General features: G+C 45.1%; 1 protein-coding gene across 3 annotated transcripts in view; it reads left to right on the forward strand.

Annotated features, from left to right (window-relative positions):
- TRAFD1 (TRAF-type zinc finger domain containing 1) overlaps positions 1-20723 on the forward strand; it is a 63163-nt gene that overhangs the window by 2194 nt on the left and 40246 nt on the right. For 2 of the 3 annotated variants that reach the window (XM_068245823.1, XM_068245842.1), the window contains exon 2: positions 14077-14129. In XM_068245823.1, the coding sequence (XP_068101924.1) occupies positions 14086-14129 (44 nt within the window). In that variant the 5' untranslated portion in view covers positions 14077-14085. Of the gene's footprint in view, positions 1-2176; positions 2387-14076; positions 14130-20723 lie in introns of all 3 variants that reach the window. The other variant, XM_068245832.1, reaches the window with a different exon arrangement.

The raw sequence follows: 20723 nt of genomic DNA on the forward strand, positions 1-20723 counted from the left end.
ATGTATAATATGGAGCATTACATGTAAATCTAGTATGTCAGTTGTTCAAGGAACTGCACCTATGATCAGTGCAAGTCAAAACTGGAACTCGTTTAACCTGTATAGACTCCCCTCTCACGGTTATGTCATGAGGCTGAGGAGTTTGAGGAATTGAAACTGAAGAAATTGCATTTGCGATATGTAGTTGCTGTTTTTGGTGTGTGCTTGGTAAGCTGAATTGAAAGGAAATGCCTCTGTCATCTTTATTTCCTTTTCAAAGGGAAAGTCTTCTTTTGTTGAGGAAAACTGAGGCTAACATTATTTTCTCTATTTTCCAGTTTGGGGTTCTCCTCAAATGCAGAAAACCTCAGTAATATTAGTCCTCCCTGCAGTACTGCAACCATGCAGGGAGTGATCGTTACGGAAGGATTTGACCCTACTGTTGCAGGGGGATAGTGTATTGCCTGTGTCACATACCAGATGTTGTAAAGGATCGATATCTACCTTTTCCATCTTGCCTGTTGACCCACCCAATAGGATTTATGCAATTAGGCCTCTTTTCCATGAACTGTTGAGCTGTGTGCTCAGCAAGCAGTTACCAGGCAGCAGCAAGCAGTGGTGAGAGTTTAAGAGGCATTTCACTGCCTATCAACTGTCCATAGAAAAGAGGCCTTAGGCCCCATTCACACCTAAAACCGCAAAACGCCGGTGATTACCGCTAGGTAACACGGAAAAATCACTGGACACTGCAGCGTTTTGGAAACTATTGCGATTAGCGGTGCTATGCATGCTAATCGCGATAGCTAATCACCGGCAAAACGCTGCATGTCACGCGTTTGCGGTTAATGCTAACTGCAAAACCGGCAGTGAGAACCCTGCCATAGGCTTACATGTGCTAGCAGTTTTTAAAAACCACTAGCATTTTGCGAGGAGCGGGAATCGTGCCATTCCCGCTCAAGTGTGAACGAGCCCTTAGGGCCCTTTTTCCACGAGCAGTTGATAGGCAGCGAAAAGACTGTTGAACTCTCACACCTGCTTGCTGCTGCCTGGTAACTGCTCACTGAGCATTGACTTTAGCCGCCTGTGGAAAAGAGCCTGGATATTGCTGTGCACAGACAGCACTTGGCAATATTACTGTTACTAACGCCAGTAGTGTATTAGCAGTTACGCTATTAGTGCAACCTGTGTTGCTATGGTAATGCACATTACTAACGAGTGTCAAGATAGCAAAGCTCATGGTGGGCGAGTACCATGGGTCACGCTAATAGTGTGGTACACTAACAGGTGGTACATTGCTGATGTGAAGCAGGTCATTTTGGCACAGAGTGCCGAAGCTGGGCACCATCATAGCACTAGTGACCCCAAATTGAATCTCCCTCTGAGTTACTACAAATCGGAGGGGGAATAGTATTGAATGCTGCTTGGGATTTGAGTGGCAGTAGGGTGAGCTGTCATTCGGCTCGCTCTGCGCCCTGCTCACCGGTGGCCTCATAAAACATACACTGCTGGTGGTAGTAACGGTAATATTGTCATGTGCTGTCTGCGTACAGCAATATTACCACTGCTTTGTGCATCAATCGCAGTATTGTATTAGATCTCCGAAGATCTGATCTGCCACTGCAAAGAGAGAAACTGTTTTTGGGCCAGAATTGCAGTGTAATATAAAAGCCATACATACCTCGTATTGCCCTACTTTGCCTGCTGTAAGAAGATCTAAAAACCACTGGGGGTGAGTGGGAAGGGTTATTACAGTCTGAGCACAGAGGAATTAATGTGCTGTTGTGTTGCAGTGCTGGCCACAAGGAAGTTGCTAGGGTCATGTGATCAGCCCTATGTACACAGTGAGACTGATTTCCAATCCCCCCCCCCCCCCCCCCCCTTCTAACTGCTATTCAGTCTAAAGCTGGCTATACATGTTTAGATTGCAAACAGATTGAATCCAATCCCCCCCCCCCCCCCCTCCCTCCCCATAGACTACACACAGATTTTATGTAATTCACCTTGAAATCTATTAAGAAATCCATCAAACTGCAGCGTTGCCCTGTTAGATACTGTGTAGGGCCATTGGTCTATCAACGCTCCCCGCCTCATCCAATCGGATGACCTTTTCCTACATGTCTAATTATACGTTTGATTTTTGCTGCAAAGTCATCAAAATTATGATTGATGTGCCATGTTGTGCTATCGGTTTTGGCAGATTCCATCACACTAATCACATCTTTTGTAAAGAATTGACGTGTGTATGGCCACCTTTACAAAGCTGAATCTGACGTTGAAGTGACTCTGAAGTGAATGTGAGGGGAAATAAAAGGAAGATACTCGCCTATGGAGTGAAGCCTCTGGATCCTATAGAGCCTTCCTGGTCCTCTCTGGGTGTCCTCATTCAGCGCTGTCACCCCTGTTGCAGGTATTCAACAAATTGGTGGAATATGCCTTTGAGGATCCTCGGGAGGCTTTAGAAAAACTTGTGCTTGTGAAGATGGGCGGCTCTGTACTGCACATGTGTTACTGCACTCTAGGGTTGCTGCGGTATACTGCATTTTGACTGGGCATGGTAATTACCATGTTTCCCCGAAAATAAGAGTGTCTTATATGAATTTTTGCTCCAAAAATGTGTCTGGGCTTATTTTCAGGGGATGTCTTATATTTCTATCAGGAAGTGTCTCTCAGCAGAACATCTCCTCTTCCTTTGTATTGATCTGTTCCTGGATCTGAAGGTATGCTACTGTACTGATCAGGCACCTGCCCTGTCATCCCTGCACACAGCTGATAACCTTGCTCTGTGCTGGGATGAACGGACCAGTGCCCAATTGGCACAACACCACTGTGTTCCTGCTTGCTGGCTGCCTCTTCCTCCTCCTTAACTTCCCCTAGGGCTTATTTAAAGAGAGTCTGAAGCCATAATTAAAATGGCTTTTTTGCTTATATATAGCAGGGGCATGTGTGCCCCTGCTAAAACGCCGCTATCCCGCGGCTAAACGAGGGTCCTTTCCCCTCCAAATCCCCCGTGTTGCCCGGGGAGCGCTTCCGTGTGAGGCGGGGCTATGAGCTGCTTCCTTCACTGAGTGGGGGAGAGGCGGAGATCAGCCGCTGATAGACGCGTGTGAGGCAGGGCTGCAGCTCATAGCCTTGCCTCACACGGAAGCGCACAGGGGTAGCAAAATCTACAACCAAGTTGGTAGTGATTTTGCAGGGGGGGGGGGGATTTGGAGGGGAAAGGACCCCCGTTCAGCCACGAGATAGCGGCGTTTTAGCAGGGGCACACATGCTCCTGCTATATATAAGCAAAAAAGCCATTTTTATTATGGCTTCAGACTCTCTTTAACAATTCATCCTCCAGGATGGCTGATACGAGAGGCAGCCTGCTCCACCTCCAAAGGAAACACCCACTCAATTAATCAATTTAGCAGTCCCTATAAACCTCCCCCTGTATTAGCCTCTTCAGTTCTAGTGTGTTTCCACACAGCCGAAGGACACCTTATGAGAAGAGGGTACCTGTAGGCAGTCATTGATTTTTTTTTTTTTTTTTTGAAAGCAGTATCCAGATCAAAACCAATCCCGTCAAAGTTAATACCTCCCTGGGATTTGAGCTTTGTTTTGAATAAAACCCTGTTAGAACTTGCCGGTAGCGGTATTTCAACAAATCATCCAGGATGGCTACCTTAGTTCCCTCCCTATCTTGGGGGACGTTTAAAAACACACAAACAAAAAAACTGTAAATGTCTGTCTATACAGTGGAGGAAATAATTATTTGACCCCTCACTGATTTTGTAAGTTTGTCCTATGACAAAGAAATGAAAAGTCTCAGAACAGTATCATTTCAATGGTAGGTTTATTTTAACAGTGGCAGATAGCACATCAAAAGGAAAATCGAAAAAATAACCTTAAATAAAAGATAGCAACTGATTTGCATTTCATTGACTGAAATAAGTTTTTGAACCCTCTAACAATAAAAGACTTGATACTTAGTGGAAAAACCCTTGTTTGCAAGCACAGAGGTCAAACGTTTCTTGTAATTGATGACCAAGTTTGCACACATTTTAGGAGGAATGTTGGTCCACTCATCTTTGCAGATCATCTCTAAATCCCTAAGGTTTCGAGGCTGTCTCTGTGCAACTGAGCTTGAGCTCCCTCCATAGGTTTTCTATTGGATTAAGGTCCGGAGACTGACTAGTCCACTCCATGACCTTAATGTGCTTCTTCTTGAGCCACTCCTTTGTTGCCTTTGCTGTATGTTTTGGGTCATTGTCGTGCTGGAACACCCATCCACGACCCATATTCAATTTCCTGGCAGAGGGAAGGAGGTTGTCGTTCAGGATTTCACGATACATGGCTCCGTCCATTTTCCCGTTAATGCGATTAAGTTGTCCTGTGCCCTTAGCAGAAAAACGCCCCCAAAGCAAAATGTTTCCACCCCCATGCTTGACGGTGGGGACGGTGTTTTGGGGGTCATAGGCAGCATTTTTCTTCCTCCAAACACAGAGAGTTGAGTTAATGCCAAAGAGCTCTATTTTGGTCTCATCAGACCACAGCACCTTCTCCCAGTCACTCACAGAATCATTCAGGTGTTCATTGGCAAACTTCAGACGGGCCTGCACATGTGCCTTCTTGAGCAGGGGGACCTTGCGAGCCCTGCAGGATTTTAATCCATTGCGGTGTAATGTGTTTCCAATGGTTTTCTTGGTGACTGTGGTCCCTGCTAATTTGAGGTCATTCACTAACTCCTCCCGTGTAGTTCTAGGATGCTTTTTCACCTTTCTCAGAACCATTGACACCCCACGAGGTGAGATCTTGCGTGGAGCCCCAGAGCGAGGTCGATTGATGGTCATTTTGTGCTCCTTCCATTTTCGAACAATCGTACCAACAGTTGTCACCTTCTCTCCCAGCTTCTTGCTAATGGTTTTGTAGCCCATTCCAGCCTTGTGCAGGTCTACAATTTTGTCTGACATCCTTGGACAGCTCTTTGGTCTTTCCCATGTTGGAGAGTTTGGAGTCTGCTTGATTGATTGATTCTGTGGACAGGTGTCTTTTATACAGGTGACTAGTTAAGACAGGTGTCCTTAATGAGGGTGACTAATTGAGTAGAAGTGTCTAACCACTCTGTGGGAGCCAGAACTCTTAATGGTTGGTAGGGGTTCAAAAACTTATTTCACTCAATGAAATGCAAATCAGTTGCTATCTTTTATTTAAGGTTATTTTTTCGATTTTCCTTTTGATGTGCTATCTGCCACTGTTAAAATAAATCTACCATTGAAATGATACTGTTCTGAGACTTTTCATTTCTTTGTCATTGGACAAACTTACAAAATCAGTGAGGGGTCAAATAATTATTTCCTCCACTGTATATCTCTTCTTCCTGGTTGGTCCTTCTAGTGTATACTCGACAATAACTGAAGAGGCTAATACAGGGGGAGGTTTATAGGGACTGCTAAATTGATTGAGTGGGTGTTTCCTTTGGAGGTGGAGCAGGCTTCCTCTCTTGTATCAGCCATCCTGGAGGATTCGTTGAAATACCGCTCCTGGTAAGTTCTAACAGGGTTTTTTGGGCTAGGGCTTATATTTCAAGCATGCTTAAAATTCCAGCTAGGGCTTATTTTCAGGGTAAGTCTTATCTTCAGGGAAAGAGGGTAGTAGGGCTGAATGATTGTCGGTTTAAAACAGAAAATCACGATCAGGGGATTGACTATCTTGGGATCGTCAAAGCTGTGGTTTTGCAGTGGTTTTCGCCACTGCCGCAGGTCCCCGGTCTGCTCCGCTCCCTTCCCCTCCTCCAGTAACTTCCGATTACTTGCAAGCTCACCGCATTGTATTGCCGTGTGGTGAGCCGCAGGGAAGAGGCAGCAAGTGTTTGGGCCTGTACCAGGAAGAGTGACATCACTTCCTGGCGGCCACCGTTACTAGACAACACTCAATGCCTCCCCTGTGGCTCACCGCGCGGCAAAACAATACCGTAATCCAGGGCTGTGGAATCGGAGTCGTGGAGTCGGGCAATTTTGGGTGCCTGGAGTCGAGTCGGGAAAAAATGCACCGACTCCTAATGAATTTGTAACTGTAATTAAAATAGAAAATATGATAAAATGTTCTATTTCTCAGATAATAGTCATTAAAAATAATTTATACACACAGTAATAGCTGTGCTCAGTCCACAAAAATGAAATAAACCAATCAAAATGAGTTACTTGTGCTGCTTCAATAAAGCATTCCCCGTATTTTTAAGGTCAGATATACATATCTGATTGTGACTGTATATATGATTTGTACACAGGAATCTCTTATATATACTAAATAACATCTATGCTGTAAGAATAAAGCCTGATGTGTAGCTGTGTCACTAATCGAGATGGTCAACGAGATGGAAATAATTCTGCATTGATGCTGATCTATGCAAATGTATGCACTCCCTTTGCTGATGAAATCAAATAATTTTGATATGTTGTTAAAATTTGGTTTGGTGACTACAAATTAAAGGGTAACTGAGACGGATGAAAAGTAAAGTTTTTCCCACAATCCTTCAGGGAAAGGTGAGACGCAGCTCCACCCAACGCAGGAACAAGCAGCACTTCCCCTATAAAACAATCACATGGTTAGTCCACCCTCAGTGCTGTTTGTTCCTGCGTCCAGGCAGGTCAGCATCTCCCCTGGGAGTTGGATCTGTGTGCTGGGCTGCAGGTTAAATTCCTTAAGGGTGGCTGAGACTGTGGAACCGAGGCAGTCTGGCCGTTTACCCCATGCTGGAATCTGTGCGGGTAACCTACCTTTCTTTCCCAGATGGTTGGGAAGCAAGTGTGGAAGGCGCGAGGTCTCCTGGTCTGTCGTTTGGCGGAGGTGGCGGGGATAAAAAGGTGAGCGGCAAGCTGAGAGCGGTACTGTGGCGGTGTTCATGCGACCTCGAGGTCGCATCCCTCTTCCGCTATGCGTAACTTCCGGCGGGTATGCTGGAGTACGCTCTTTATGCCGATCGTCTCCATGATCCTTGCTCCCCGCCCACCGTAGACGTCATAGGCGGGTTGTATAAGGGAGAAGCGCGGGCTGTAATGGCGGCTGCAGAGGAGACGGCGTTTTGTGTTGCACATAAACATGTCAACAACAGACAAGACGGACAGCGCCTCAGCCGCCCAGAAGGTGAGATAGCTGGGTTAATTTTTCTGTGGCACCTCATGCTTTTTACTGTATGGGATCCTGAATTGAAGTTGCTGAGAGGTTTGGGAGTATCAGACAAGGTAGCGTCTACTTTGATCAGTAGTCGCAAGGAGGTGACCAGAAAAATATATCTTAAGTATTGGAGAACATTCCATTCTTGGCTGAAAGGTTCAAAATTTAAAAGTTTGTCGGTCCCTGCTGTCTTGGAGTTCCTTCAAGACGGATGGGATAAGAGTATTTCTCTCAGTACATTGAAAGTACAGATTGCAGCGCTATCTGCTTTTTCAGGTTGGCCGTTATCTTCATCTCCATTGATTATAAGATTTTTCAAGGCCTTGTCTAGGAAGTCTCCAATTTTTAAACCTTATGTATCCTCATGGGATTTATCTACAGTACTTAAGGGGTTATGCAAGGAACCCTTTGAACCCTTAGGGGATTGTTCTCTTAAATTGCTCACATTGAAAACAGTGTTTTTAGTGGCAATTACGTCGGCTAGAAGAATTAGTGAAATTCAAGCTTTGTCGGTGAAAAGTCCATATTTTCAGGATTTTCAAGATAGAATAGTATTACAAACAGATCCTAAGTTCTGTCCAAAGGTTATGACGAAATTTCATAGATCTCAAGAAATTGTGCTTCCTACGTTCTGTGTTAATCCGGGTTGTGAAAAAGAAAAGATTTTTCACACCTTGGATGTTAGGAGGTGTGTTTTGGAGTATTTAAAAAAGACGTCAGAGATTAGGAAGTCTGATTCCTTATTTATTTTATTTTCTGGTAAGACAGCGGGTCAGAGAGCTTCAAAGTCTTCTATTGCTAATTGGATAAAGTTAGCTGTTAGCGAAGCATATAAGGCAATGCAGTTAGATGCGCCAGCCTCATTTAAGGCCCATTCAACCAGAGCAGTGGCATCATCATGGGCAAATAATGCAGGGGCCTCGCCAGAGCAAATCTGCAAAGCGGCGACGTGGTCAAGTTTCTCAACTTTTATTCGCCATTACCGAATTGATGCAATGTCGGCTCATGACCAAGCGTTTGGAAGAAAGATTCTCCAAGCGGTGGTCCCACCCTAAGGTTGTATTACTTGTTAATCGTCTCACCTTGCCCTGAAGGATTGTGGGAAAAAATCAGTTAGTACCTGCTAACGCTGTTTTGAACAATCCTTCAGGGCAACGATCCCACCCGGGTGTTATTGTCTATGTCAGATAGTGGCACGTATGTGGGTTAGTGGAGGTTCACCTGTCGGGTACTTGGTATAAAAAGCACTGAGGGTGGACTAACCATGTGATTATTTTATAGGGGAAGTGCTGCTTGTTCCTGCGTTGGGTGGAGCTGCGTCTCACCTTGCCCTGAAGGATTGTTCAAAACAGCGTTAGCAGGTACTAACTCTGATTTTTATACATGCCTGGGGCTTCCTCCAGCCCACTTCAGGCTAATCAGTCCCTCGCTGTCCTCCACCACCCGGATCTTCTGCTATGAGTCCTGGTAATTCATCCAGTCAGCGCTGTCCGGCCGCATGCCGCTCCCACAGCCAGGAACATTCTGCACCTGCGCAATAGTGCTGCACAGGTGTAGTATGCTCCTGGCGGTGGAGTGTGTGCATGCGCACTACGCCCGACTGGCTCAAGTACCTGGACTCATAGCAGAAGATCCAGGTGGTGGAGGAGGACAACGAGGGACTGATTATCCTGAAGGGGGCTGGAGGAAGCCCCAGGTATGTATAAAACTTTAATTTCATCTGTCTCAGGTTTACTTTGTTACACAGTAGTAATATACTCTACATATGCACTCCCCACAGAGCTGCAGGGAATCCACTGAGAATGCTGTGCACATTGAACACAGAGGTGTTGTCTGTTTACAATCTCCTCATTTCCCTGCAGAGTACCTGCACATAATTCTTACATGTACCCACACTTACATTGCCTAGGGCCTAAAAGATGGTCTTTGTTCCGATTTGTACCTTTTACAAGTACTCTTACCAAGGACTAGTTTTAGTCTAAAGGGAATAAATATAGTAGTCTACATATCCTTCTCACTTCAGTTGTCTTGTAAAATTCCTAAGCGTTGGCAGTTAAGAGACGAATTTCATGTTACATACTCTTAATCAACAAAATTGTAATATGCAAATTAGAGGAGTCGGAGTCGGAGTCGGTGGAATCCTAAAAAGTTACTTCAGGTGGGGGTCGCAAGCAGAGGAGGGGGACGGGAGCAGAGCAGGTAAATGCAGTGGCGAGGGGGATCTGGAGGCAGCGGCACCTGTACACTGGCTAAACTGTCCTGACTCCTGTGGCACCTATACACAGTCTAAAATGTCCAGTGGCGCCTTTACTTCGACTAGCTTATACTGTGGCAAGAACAGGAAGTAGAATGAAGCCAGTACACACGTGAGGACCCGGCAAGTGAGTATTTGTAACCCCTGCTGCTGTCCCCTTCCCCCACCCCCCCACTGCGGGCACCAACATCTATCCCTGGCTACCTATTCTGCAGCCATCTGTCCTGCCTACACCTAGCTCTAGCTACCTATTCTGCGGCCATCTAGCATGCCTACACCTTGCTCTGGCTACCTATTCTGCAGCCATCTATCCTGCCTACACCTAGCTCTGGCTACCTATTCTGCAGCCATCTATCCTGCCTACACCTAGCTCTGGCTACCTATGCTGCGGCCATCTATCCTGCCTACACCTAGCTCTGGCTACCTATGCTGCGGCCATCTATCCTGCCTACACCTAGCTCTGGCTACCTATTCTTTGGCCATCTAGCCTGCCTACACCTAGCACTTGCTATCTATTCTGCAGCCATCTATCCTGCCTACACCTAGCTCTTGCTACTTATTCTGCATCCATCTATCCTGCCTACACCTAGCTCTGGCTACCTATTCTGCAGCCATCTATCCTGCCTACACCTAGCACTTGCTACCTATTCTGCGGCCATCTATCCTGCCTACACCTAGCTCTGGCTACCTATTCTGCGGCCATCTATCCTGCCTACACCTAGCTCTGGCTACCTATGCTGCAGCCATCTATCCTGCCTACACCTAGCTCTGGCTACCTATTCTGCAGCCATCTATCCTGCCTACACCTAGCTCTGGCTATCTATCCTGCAGCCATCTATCCTGCTTACACCTATCCCAGGCTACCTATTCTGCGGCCATCTAGCCTGCCTACACCTATCCCAGGCTACCTATTCTGCAGCCATCTATCCTGCCTACACCTATCCCTGGCTACCTATTCTGCAGCCATCTATCCTGCCTACACCTAGCTCTGGCTACCTATGCTGCGGCCATCTATCCTGCCTACACCTAGCTCTGGCTACCTATGCTGCGGCCACCTACTACTGGCTACACCTATCCCTGGCTACCTATGCTGTTGCCACCTACTACTGGCTATACCTATCCTTGGCTGCCTATGCTGCGGTCACCTACTACTGGATTGTGGGGGCATATTATTCAATATAAGGAGGCGGGGCCCGGGTCCAAATAATTGTATAATACCGTAATACCGTTGCAACAGTATGAAATTCCATGGTATGCTAACCGTGGAAAAAAAAAAATTATTTTACGGTTTGCATACCATGGAATTTCATACCGTTGCAACCCCACTCATGCATGCGCAGTACGGAGTCTTCATAAGCAGGGCCAGTTCTCTCATGAAGCAAGGTGAAACATTTGCATCAGGCGGCAGAAATTACGGGGAAGCATGTTTGTAATGTGTATACACTAACAGCATGCAGTCAGAGTAGGTGGAGAGTGAGGTGAAGAGGTCATCGTTAGGGAAAAGCAGCTTGTTGTGCTGTGTGAGAAGTCTGACACTGAGTGGGGGAGAAAGGAGAGTAGCAGTTTTTCATTTGACTTGCACAGCAGAAGGAAGGAGGTGGCACTGCTGTCCTGACTGAGGAGGAATGGCGGATGGCTGGCTGAGGGTGAGCAGTTTGTTTGTCACAGAATCACACACACCCAGCCAGCCAGTATGTTATTGTGTTGTCGTGTCTCAGGTTGTTGCATATGCTCCCTTGCTGACTGAAGCAGCGTACATTGTCAGGTGCTGTGCAATGATGCCAAATTGGGGGGGCAGGGGCATCCTCACAAGTTTTCCTCACGCAGCAATAAGTCTAGAACTGCCCCTATTCATAAGCCCCCTTAGTGTTAACAAGCCCTGAAAACCATGGGGGGGGGGGGGGGGGGTCAGGGATGCCTGCAGGAGCAGCAGCCCCAGCACTTACTCACCTCCCTGGGATCCTGCGCTGCAGTTCTTCCTCTGTCCTCCGGGCGGCGCTGTAACCCTGTAGTTAGATTGCAGGCTGTCATCATGACAAAAGACTGCGATCTCACCAGAGGGATGCAGAGCCTCCAAGGACAGGTAGGAGAATGGCTGCCAGCGTTTGGATCCTGGGACACGTATTACAGCGGTGACACCTTCTGGGTAAGCTAAGCCCCCCCCATCCTGCAGGCACAGGTGCATTAATTAACCTACATTAGCATTCTGAATTCTAGTACTTCAGTACTCAAAAGCCCATCCCTGGCCTCCATATCTCTCTCACCTCGGATTCCTTTTAATCACTTGTGCAGCATGGTCGGAGATTGTAGACCACCTCATGGACAAATCTTCCAAACAGAGTATTGTTACCAATGTTGGTAGCTGGATGTTTACTGAAATGGAAAGATACTTTTTAATAACTACAATGTAGCACCAACTTTTTGAGTAACCTTCAAAAGAAACTGGAATTCCCCTAAAATTCTGAGATGGCTGCCTGTGTTTTTTTTTTTTTTTTTTAACAGCAGTGTTATAAAGGCACTAGAATTTCCCTTAAAATGGCAGATTGCAATTCAAGACAAGACACAGAACATTTATGTTGCGCCTTTCTCCTGGCAAACTCCAAAGTGCCAGAGCTGCAGCCACTAAGGGCATGCTCAGTAGGCAGTAGCAGTGTTAGGGAGTCTTGTCCATGGCCTCCTTACTGGATAGATGCAGGTGCTGGGCCGGGTCACACTTGTCTATTTTTTTTAGCTCTACTTAGCGCAGGAGGCGGGTTATTAATGATCCACCTCCTTTTGTTTAAAAAAACAGATACACTTAACTCCACTTAGCACAACGCTAAGTCCAAACTTGCCACATCATCGAATGCTAAATGTATGCAATGAAAGCCTAACCAACACCGTCCATTCTCACTAGGCTAGTTGCTGAGTCCCCTTTGCCCATTTTGATCCCCCCGTGACTTATTACTTGCGTGTCCCGTTGCTGCTGCTTGGCCCCTGTACACAGCCCAGTGGCTGGTAGAAGCATGGATATCTCCATTGGGCTGCAAAAGACCAATAAGAATCCTCAGCAACAGGGAGAATTCTCCTTGGTTCATGGTGGACCAATGAAAACTCCCTATTGCTAGGGAGAATTGGCTTAATGCAGCCTATGGAGAGCCCTATGCTGCCACCGGCCTCCAGGCTGAGTATAGACGGACCAAGCAGCGACGGAAAACAGGTGAGTGGCAATGCATGTTGCAAGTAGATGCAAAACGGACGGTATGCATCTGCTTAGCGGATGTGCTTACCGTTTCAGTTCTGCATTAACTCAAGTGTTGACTGCCCCTTGCTGAACGGGAAGAGCTGAAATTCGAACCCTGGTCTTGTCAGAGGCTTTATCAGTACACTATCCAACCATTTCAGCTCAGTTACATGAGCCCGACCAATGGAGTAAACGCCTGATCTGCAAACTTATTCTGGAGTAAAAATAAATAGACAAGTTCTGGACTAAAGAGTACCTATTCTACACAGATTCTACTCTAAAGGCGCATACACGCGCCATACTTCCGCCAACGTCGGGTCCGCTAGACCCTCCTGCTGGGCGGACGTTCTGCCGACAGTAGCATGTGTGTATGTGCTGACAACAGACTTATAAGGCTGTTTCTGATTGATCCGCTGAGCTGTTCATTCAGAAACAGCCTTATCAGTCTGCCTACAGCATGTACACACGTGCTACCGTCAGCAGAATGTCCGCCTGGTAGGAGGGTCTGGCAAACCAGTCGTTGGCCGAAGTATGGCGTGTGTACGCGCCTTAGGAGTGATTGCAAGTTATTCTATTATGTTAATAGGTTTAGCACAAAAGCGTAATTGGCGCTCGCTACACTACTTCTCAGACCATAAGACACATGCAAGGTTTATGCAATGATTTCTCCAGATAAGTCGCCTCCAACCAGTATTGCTAATGCAGTCCCAGTACTGGTTTGAGGTGACTTATCTGGAGAAATTATTGCGTGAATTTTGCATGTTTCACATTGTCTGAGGAGGAGTTGGGAGAGCGCCAATTGTTTGTTTGTGGGCTAAATCATTCTTTGTTTTAAAAGGAACCTAAACTGAGAAGGATATGGCTTTTTAATTTTAAAATACCAGTTGCCTGACTCTCCTGCCGAGATTCTGTGTCTCTAATACATTTAGCCACAGCCCCTCAACAAGCATGCAGATCAAGCCCTCTGAGTGAAGTCACACTGGATTTGCTGCATGCATGTTTCAGGTGTGATTCAGCCACTACTGCAGCCAAAGAGATCAGCAGGACTGCCAGGCAACTGGTATTGTTTAAAAGGAAACATCCATATCCCTCTCAGTTAAGGATCCCGTTAAGTATATATCAAACCCACAGCAGTTAATATTAAGGACAGCAGGAGGTAGTGCGCTGATGCATTTGTATAGTTTTATGTTCTAGATTAAAATGTGCAGAAATCTAGTTGTATCTACTAGTCAGATATATCAGTGGAGTCTGGATGTGCTGTGGCTTTTTCCAGTTGTATATGTCCTTAGCCTTACATCATTGCAGTAAAATGGTAAGCAGTTGCTGCTGTCATAGTGAGGTGTGTCAGTTACATATGTGATATTGCTGTTTCCATAAACAGATTTCTCAGAAGGCATTCCTCTTCCTCCTCCTCCTCCCTTGGAGAAAGTGAAAGTGACGATGACTATTTTGCTTTCTTTGTGTTTAGAAACCGGCCATGGCTTCTAGCTCTGAGCAGGAGACTAGTCTGTGTGGAAACTGGTGAGTACTTTTACCATACTGTTGCCACTGACAGCGGAATTACATTAGGTGCCACTGTATATCTTTATATTACACTGGTCAGCAGCTGTTACTATATATCTTTAGTGGGATCTACTGTAACTGTCACTTGTCTTTATCTTAAAATCCGTGTAAGGGCCTGTTCATACTTGCTGCGTTTTTAGAACGCGTATAAATTCAAAGAAACGCAAGTTGAAAAACGCATGCGTTTTTCTTGCGTTTGAATGCGTTTTCTATTGCGTTTTGCACAAACACGTGACCCAGGGGAAAAAAAAGAATTATGGGAACCGCAGAGGAAAACGGACGCTAAAAACGCAATAGTACGCGTTTTTGATACGCGTCCATAGACTTTCATTGCGTCCGTTTCTATGCGTATCGCACAGAACTGCGTGCAGCAATGCGGATGAGAAACGTATGCGTCTCATACGCATACATGTGAACTACCCCATTAAAAAGCATTAGGAGCCGTTTCTATGCGTTTTTGGTACCAGTACGCGTTCCCTGAAAACGGCTAGGAACGCATATAGTCTGAACAGGCCCTAAATGTATGTTTTATGTTGCGATCTGTACAAATCTGCTTTTTTTTTTTTTTTTGGGAGGGGAGAGGGGCAGTAGAAATGCTAGATAGGTGGCATTTTCTATGTCCTACCTCTCTGTGTACAACTTTTGTGCAGTGTGTGTTGGTGTTGGGAGGGGGGAGGGGGGGGGGGCAGGGGGGATTACAAAGAGTCTAGCTCAGGCATGGGCAAACTTGGCCCTCCAGCTGTTAATGAACTACAAGTCCAGTAATGCATTGCAGGAGTCTGACAGCCACAGTCATGACTCATAAAGGCAAATGCATTGTGGGACTTGTAGTTCTGTAACAGCGAAAGGGCCGAGTTTGCCCATGCCTGGTCTAGCTGTTATATTTGGATTCAATAATGAATTATCTGAGAACAATTGGTCAGTCACCTTTTCTTTTAAAGTGCCCGTTGTCCAGTTTTTTCTTTTTCTGTTTGAGATGCAACCAGAAAAAAAAATATTTGAACTATCTTGTCATCTTCTTCATTAGCAATGTCGACTGTCCTCATTATTGTCTGTATCCAAACTGCTCCTGATCGATCCCGTTGTCGATTGGGAACAGATCGGACAGTTAGGAAATGTCAGATCCTGTCAGTTGGACGGAAAATTGCATAATGTGTACCCAGCCTGACGTCCTACCGTATTATAATATGGGGTAGTGTACAATATTCATACCTAGAGACAGTGTGTTTTTAGGTGATATAGTAAGGAGTACAACTTGGCCAGAGAGCTTACCAATGACTGTTTCAGTGTCAGAGAGGTGTAATCAGAGTAAGGAAACAGATTGTTCAGGATTACCAATATTCAATGCACATATAGAGGTGTTCATTACCAGCACAGTACCATTTAAAAACCTAATAATTTCTTTATCCCACAATTTTATTTTATGTATAAATCTAATTTATTTTTTTGTTTGTTTTTTGTTTCATTGGCCTCAATTCACTAAGCTTTATCAAACACTTAACACTTTATCGAACGTTTGATAATTTACCTCATGAGTAAAATCTAATTTTGAATTCACTAAAGTGTTATAGATTTATTGAACATTTTTCGATAAAACATTCAATAAATCTATAACACCTTAATGAATTCAAAATTTAGATTTTAGTCATGAGGTAAATTGTCAAACCTTTGATAAAGTGTTCGATAAAGCTTAGTGAATTGAGGCCTTTGTCTCTGCTAAATCGCACAGTCTTTGAAGTACGCCAGAGCTAAAATCTATGAACTATTGACCCTTTCTGTCCCCTGCTCTCAGAAGCTATTCTCTTGGAGGAAAGAGTTGTATGGCTATAATACCTTATCACTGAGAGTAACACTAAAATCTGACTGGGTCCTACCCTGGAGAGAAACTGTCACTTGCATATGTGAATATTGGCTCTTTCAGGCAGAGAGCAAAGAAAAAAAAAACCAGCCTAGTTATTTAGTTATTTGTATGCTTGACACTGTACATCAACTCATCAACTTTTTCACTTTTGTTTTCCTTTTAAAGCCAATACATGTAAATCTTATAAGTGATTATTAAAGTGTACCTGAGACAAATGGAGGCAAAACATTTATACTTTCCTGGGGCTTCCTCCAGCCACCTTCAGGCCGTGGGCTCCAATATATCCGGGCTGCTTGTCTGCGAGTCACCCAGGTACTTCTGTGAGTCACGCAAGCCCGGCCGTGCCTGTGGGCGGGAGCATTCTGCGCAGGCACAGAACACTCCTGAACACGGGAGCGAGATGGGCGCGTATGCGCCACTCACAATCACAGAGGCGGCTAGTGGATGACTGGAGCTGCCCGGAGAGATTGCGAGGGAGCCCACAGCCTGAAGGGGGGTTTGTCTCAAGTTTCCTTTAAGACCAAACTGTGGTTATAAAAAAACAAAAACAAAAGAAAAAAACTCAATTGCTTTAATGGATCGTAAAACTTGGAAATGTATTCCAATTCCTTGTGCCAGGAATGTCATCAGTGATCCTAGTCTGTGGAGCAACAGGTAACAGCAGTTGGAAATGTTTATGGGATCCCTGTTGAGTAGTATCTAAAATATAAAGCTGATTTGGTCCCCAGACTAGTGTCCCTTTTTCACTGCTGGGTTCCCTTCCAGAATCTTGTGCGAACCATTTTGTTTTGATGCTAAGCCTAAAAAACACTAAATCCTGCAATTCTTACAGTCCCATCTTCCTTATTAGTACTGATGCAAAGATTCTTCCGAAAGTATAGGCAAACTGGTTTAAACAAACATATTGCAATTTAATAATATTGTCCACCAGTCCCAAATGTACTTTATTCACAGAAGGTCAACTAAAACCAATATTAGAAGTATTCTGTCTAATTTTTAGTTCCCACATTCCAATTCTTCTACTAGAGTTTATCTTTCACTGGATGCCAACAAAGCGTTTAACATGACCGAATGCTGCTTCCTTATGGCAGTGTTTAGACTGTGTGGCTCTGTTTTATACCATAACCCTAGGGCCAGAGCAAGAGTAAACTCCCTTATTACTAAACCCTTTGGCATGCACAGGTGAACAAGGCGGGGCTGCGGCTATTGTGTTGGATTTTATTTCATTCTCCTTCCCCACAAGCTTCCTATTAGTCTGCACCCAAACACACTGATCTGCCCCTCCCTGATCGCCCACAGCACCCCTCAGACCCCCCCAGACCACTGTTTGCCCCCAATCACCCCACTAATCACCCATCAATCACTCCCTGTCACTATCTGTCAATGCAATTTTTTTTTTTTTAGTCCCTAAACTGCCCCCTGGGGACTCCTGATCACCCCCCACCCCTCAGATTCTCCCCCAGACCCCCCCCCCCCCGTGTACTGTATGCATCTATCCCCCCTGATCACTTGTCAATCACCCCCTGTCACTGCCACCCATCAATCAGCCACTAACCTGCCCCTTGCGGGCAATCTGATCACCCACCCACACCATTAGATCGCCTGCAGACCCTACGTCAGATCACCTCCCAAGTGCACTGTTTACATCTGTTCTCACCTCTAATCACCCACTACTTACCCATCAATCACCCCCTGTCACCACCTGTCACTGCTACCCATCAGATTAGACCCCTATCTGCCCCTAGGGCAACCAATCACCCGCCTACACCCTCAGAACGCCCTCAGACCCCAGCACTGATCACCTCGCCAGTGCATTGCTTGCATCTATTACCCCCACTAATCACACCTTGAGACACCCATCAATCACCACCTGTCACCCCCTAGCACACCTACCCATCAAATCAGGCCCTAATTTTTCCCGTGTGGTCTCCTGATCACTCGGCCAAACCCTCAGATCCCCCTCAGACCCTCTTCTGATCACCTCCCCAGGGCATTGATTGCATCTATTTTCCCTTCTAACCACTCCCCGAGACACCTATCAATCGCCTCCTGTCACACCCCCCCCCCCCCCAGCACTCCTATCCATCAGAATAGGCCCAATACAACCTGTCATGTAAGAGGCCACCCTGCTTATAACTGGTTCCACAAAATTTGCCCCCTCACAGACCACCTGCCATCAAAATTTGCAGATGCTTCTATACCTGAACAGTCATTTTGAGACATTTGGTTTCCAGACTACTCACGGTTTTGGGCCCGTAAAATGCCAGGGCAGTATAGGAACTCCACAAGTGACCCCTTTTTTTTTAGAAAAAAGACAACCCAAGGTATTCTGTTAGGTGTATGAAGAGTTCATAGAAGATTTTATTTTTTGTCAAAAGTTAGCGGAAAGAGATTTTTTTTTTTTTTTCACAAAGTTTCAATTTTCACTAACTTGTGACAAAAAATAAAATCTTCTATGAACTCACCATACACCTAACGAAATACCTTGGGGTGTCTTCTTTCTAAAATGGGATAATTTGTGGCGTTCCTATACTGCCCTGGCATTTTAGGGGCCATAAACCGTGAGGAGTAGTCTAGAAAACAAATGCCTCAAAATGACCTGTGAATAGGACGTTGGGCCCCTTAGCGCACCTAGGCTGCAAAAAAAGTGTCACACGTCGTATCGCCGTACTCAGAAGTAGTATAGTGTGTTTTGGGGTGTATTTTTACACATACTCATGCTGGGTGGGAGAAATCTCTCTGTAAACGGACAATTATGTGTTAAAAATTAAAAAAAAAAATAAAAAATTGTCATTTAGGCCCAGTGCACACCAAAACCGCTAGCAGATCCGCAATACGCTAGCGGTTTTGGGAGCTGATTTCAGAGCGATTCTAGGTATGTTTAGAGAGGTTTTCTAAACATACCTAGCGGTTTTGGGTGCGTTTTTGTGTAGCAGATTACACATATTGTTACAGTAAAAGCTGTTACTGAACAGCTACTGTAACAAAAATGCCTGGCAAACCGCTCTGAAGTAGCGTTTTTCAGAGCGGTTCGCGTTTTTCCTATACTTTGAGGACGAAACGCTTCCGAAATCCGCAAACGCGCAGCAGGAGGCGCGTTTGCGGCTTGGCAGAAAACTCAAACCGCCGGTGTGCACCATCCCATTGCAATACATTAGCCAAGTGTTTTTCCAGGCGGATCGCTCCAAAAACCGCTCGGTGTGCACTGGGCCTTACAGAGATTTCTCCCACCCAGCATGAGTATGTGTTAAATAACACCCCAAAACACATTATACTACTTCTCCTGAGTACGGCAATACCACATGTGTGGCACTTTTTTGCAGCCTAACTGCGCTAAGGGGCCCAAAGTCCAATGAGCACCGTTAGGCTTTACAGGGGTGCTTACAATTTAGCACCCCCCAAAATGCCAGGACAGTAAACACACCCCACAAATTACCCCATTTTGGAAAGTAGACACTTCAAGGTATTCAGAGAGGAGCATAGTGAGTCCGTGGCAGATTTCAATTTTTTTATTTTTATTTTTTGTCACAGTGTCATTTTCCGCTAACTTGTGACAAAAAAATAAAATCTTCTATGAACTCACCATGCCTCTCAGTGAATACTTTGGGATGTCTTTTTTCCAAAATGGGGTCATTTGGGGGGTATTTATATTAGGGCCTGTTCAGACAATGCGCGTTCCTAGCCGTTTTCAGGGAACGAGTACGGGTACCAAAAAACGCATAGAAACGGCTCCTAATGCTTTTGAATGGGCTAGTTCACATGTATGCGTATGAGACGCATACGTTTCTTATCCGCATTGCTGCATGCAGTTCTGTGCGTCACGCATAGAAACGGACGCAATGAAAGTCTATGGACGCGTATCAAAAACGCATACTATTGCGTTTTTAGTGTACGTTTCCCTCTGCGGTTCCCATAATTCCTTTTTTTTCCCCTGGGTCACGTGTGTGTGTGTGTGTGTGTGTGTGTGTGTGTGTGTGTGTGTGTGTGTGCAAAACGCAAAAGAAAACACATTAGAACGCAAGAAAAACGCATGCGTTTTTCAACTTGCGTTTCTTTGATTTTATACGCGTGCTTCATACGCTGACAGTCTGAATAGGCCCTATCCTGGAATTTTAGCACCTCATGAAACATGACAGGTGGTCAGAAAAGTCAGAGATGCTTCAAAATGGGAAAATTCACTTTTGGCACCATAGTTTGTAAACGCTATAACTTTTACCCAAACCAATAAATATAGGCTGAATGTTTTTTGTTTTGTTTTTTTTTTAAATCAAAAACATGTTTGTCCACATTTTTCGTGCTGCATGTATAGATAACTTTTACTTTATTTGAAAAATGTCAGCACAGAAAGTAAAAAAAAAAATCATTTTTTTGGCAAAATTCATGTCTTTTTTGATGAATATAATAAAAACTAAAACTCGCAGCAGCAATCAAATGGCACCAAAAGAAAGCTGTATTAGGCCTGGTGCACACCAGAGGAGTTTTTCTGAGCGTTTTGAGTTTTTAAATCTGCTGCTAATGTTATCCAATGTGTCTGTGCACACTGGAGCAATGAGGTTTTGTAAAAAAAAAAACATAGCATACATTGGGAAGAGCTTTTAGAGGTTTCTAAAGCTCTTCCCAATGTAATGCTTTTTTTTTTTTTACAAAACCTAATTGCTCCAGTGTGCACAGACACATAGGATAACATTAGC

Source organism: Hyperolius riggenbachi, chromosome 1 (assembly GCF_040937935.1).
Source record: "Hyperolius riggenbachi isolate aHypRig1 chromosome 1, aHypRig1.pri, whole genome shotgun sequence".
NCBI lineage: Eukaryota > Metazoa > Chordata > Amphibia > Anura > Hyperoliidae > Hyperolius > Hyperolius riggenbachi.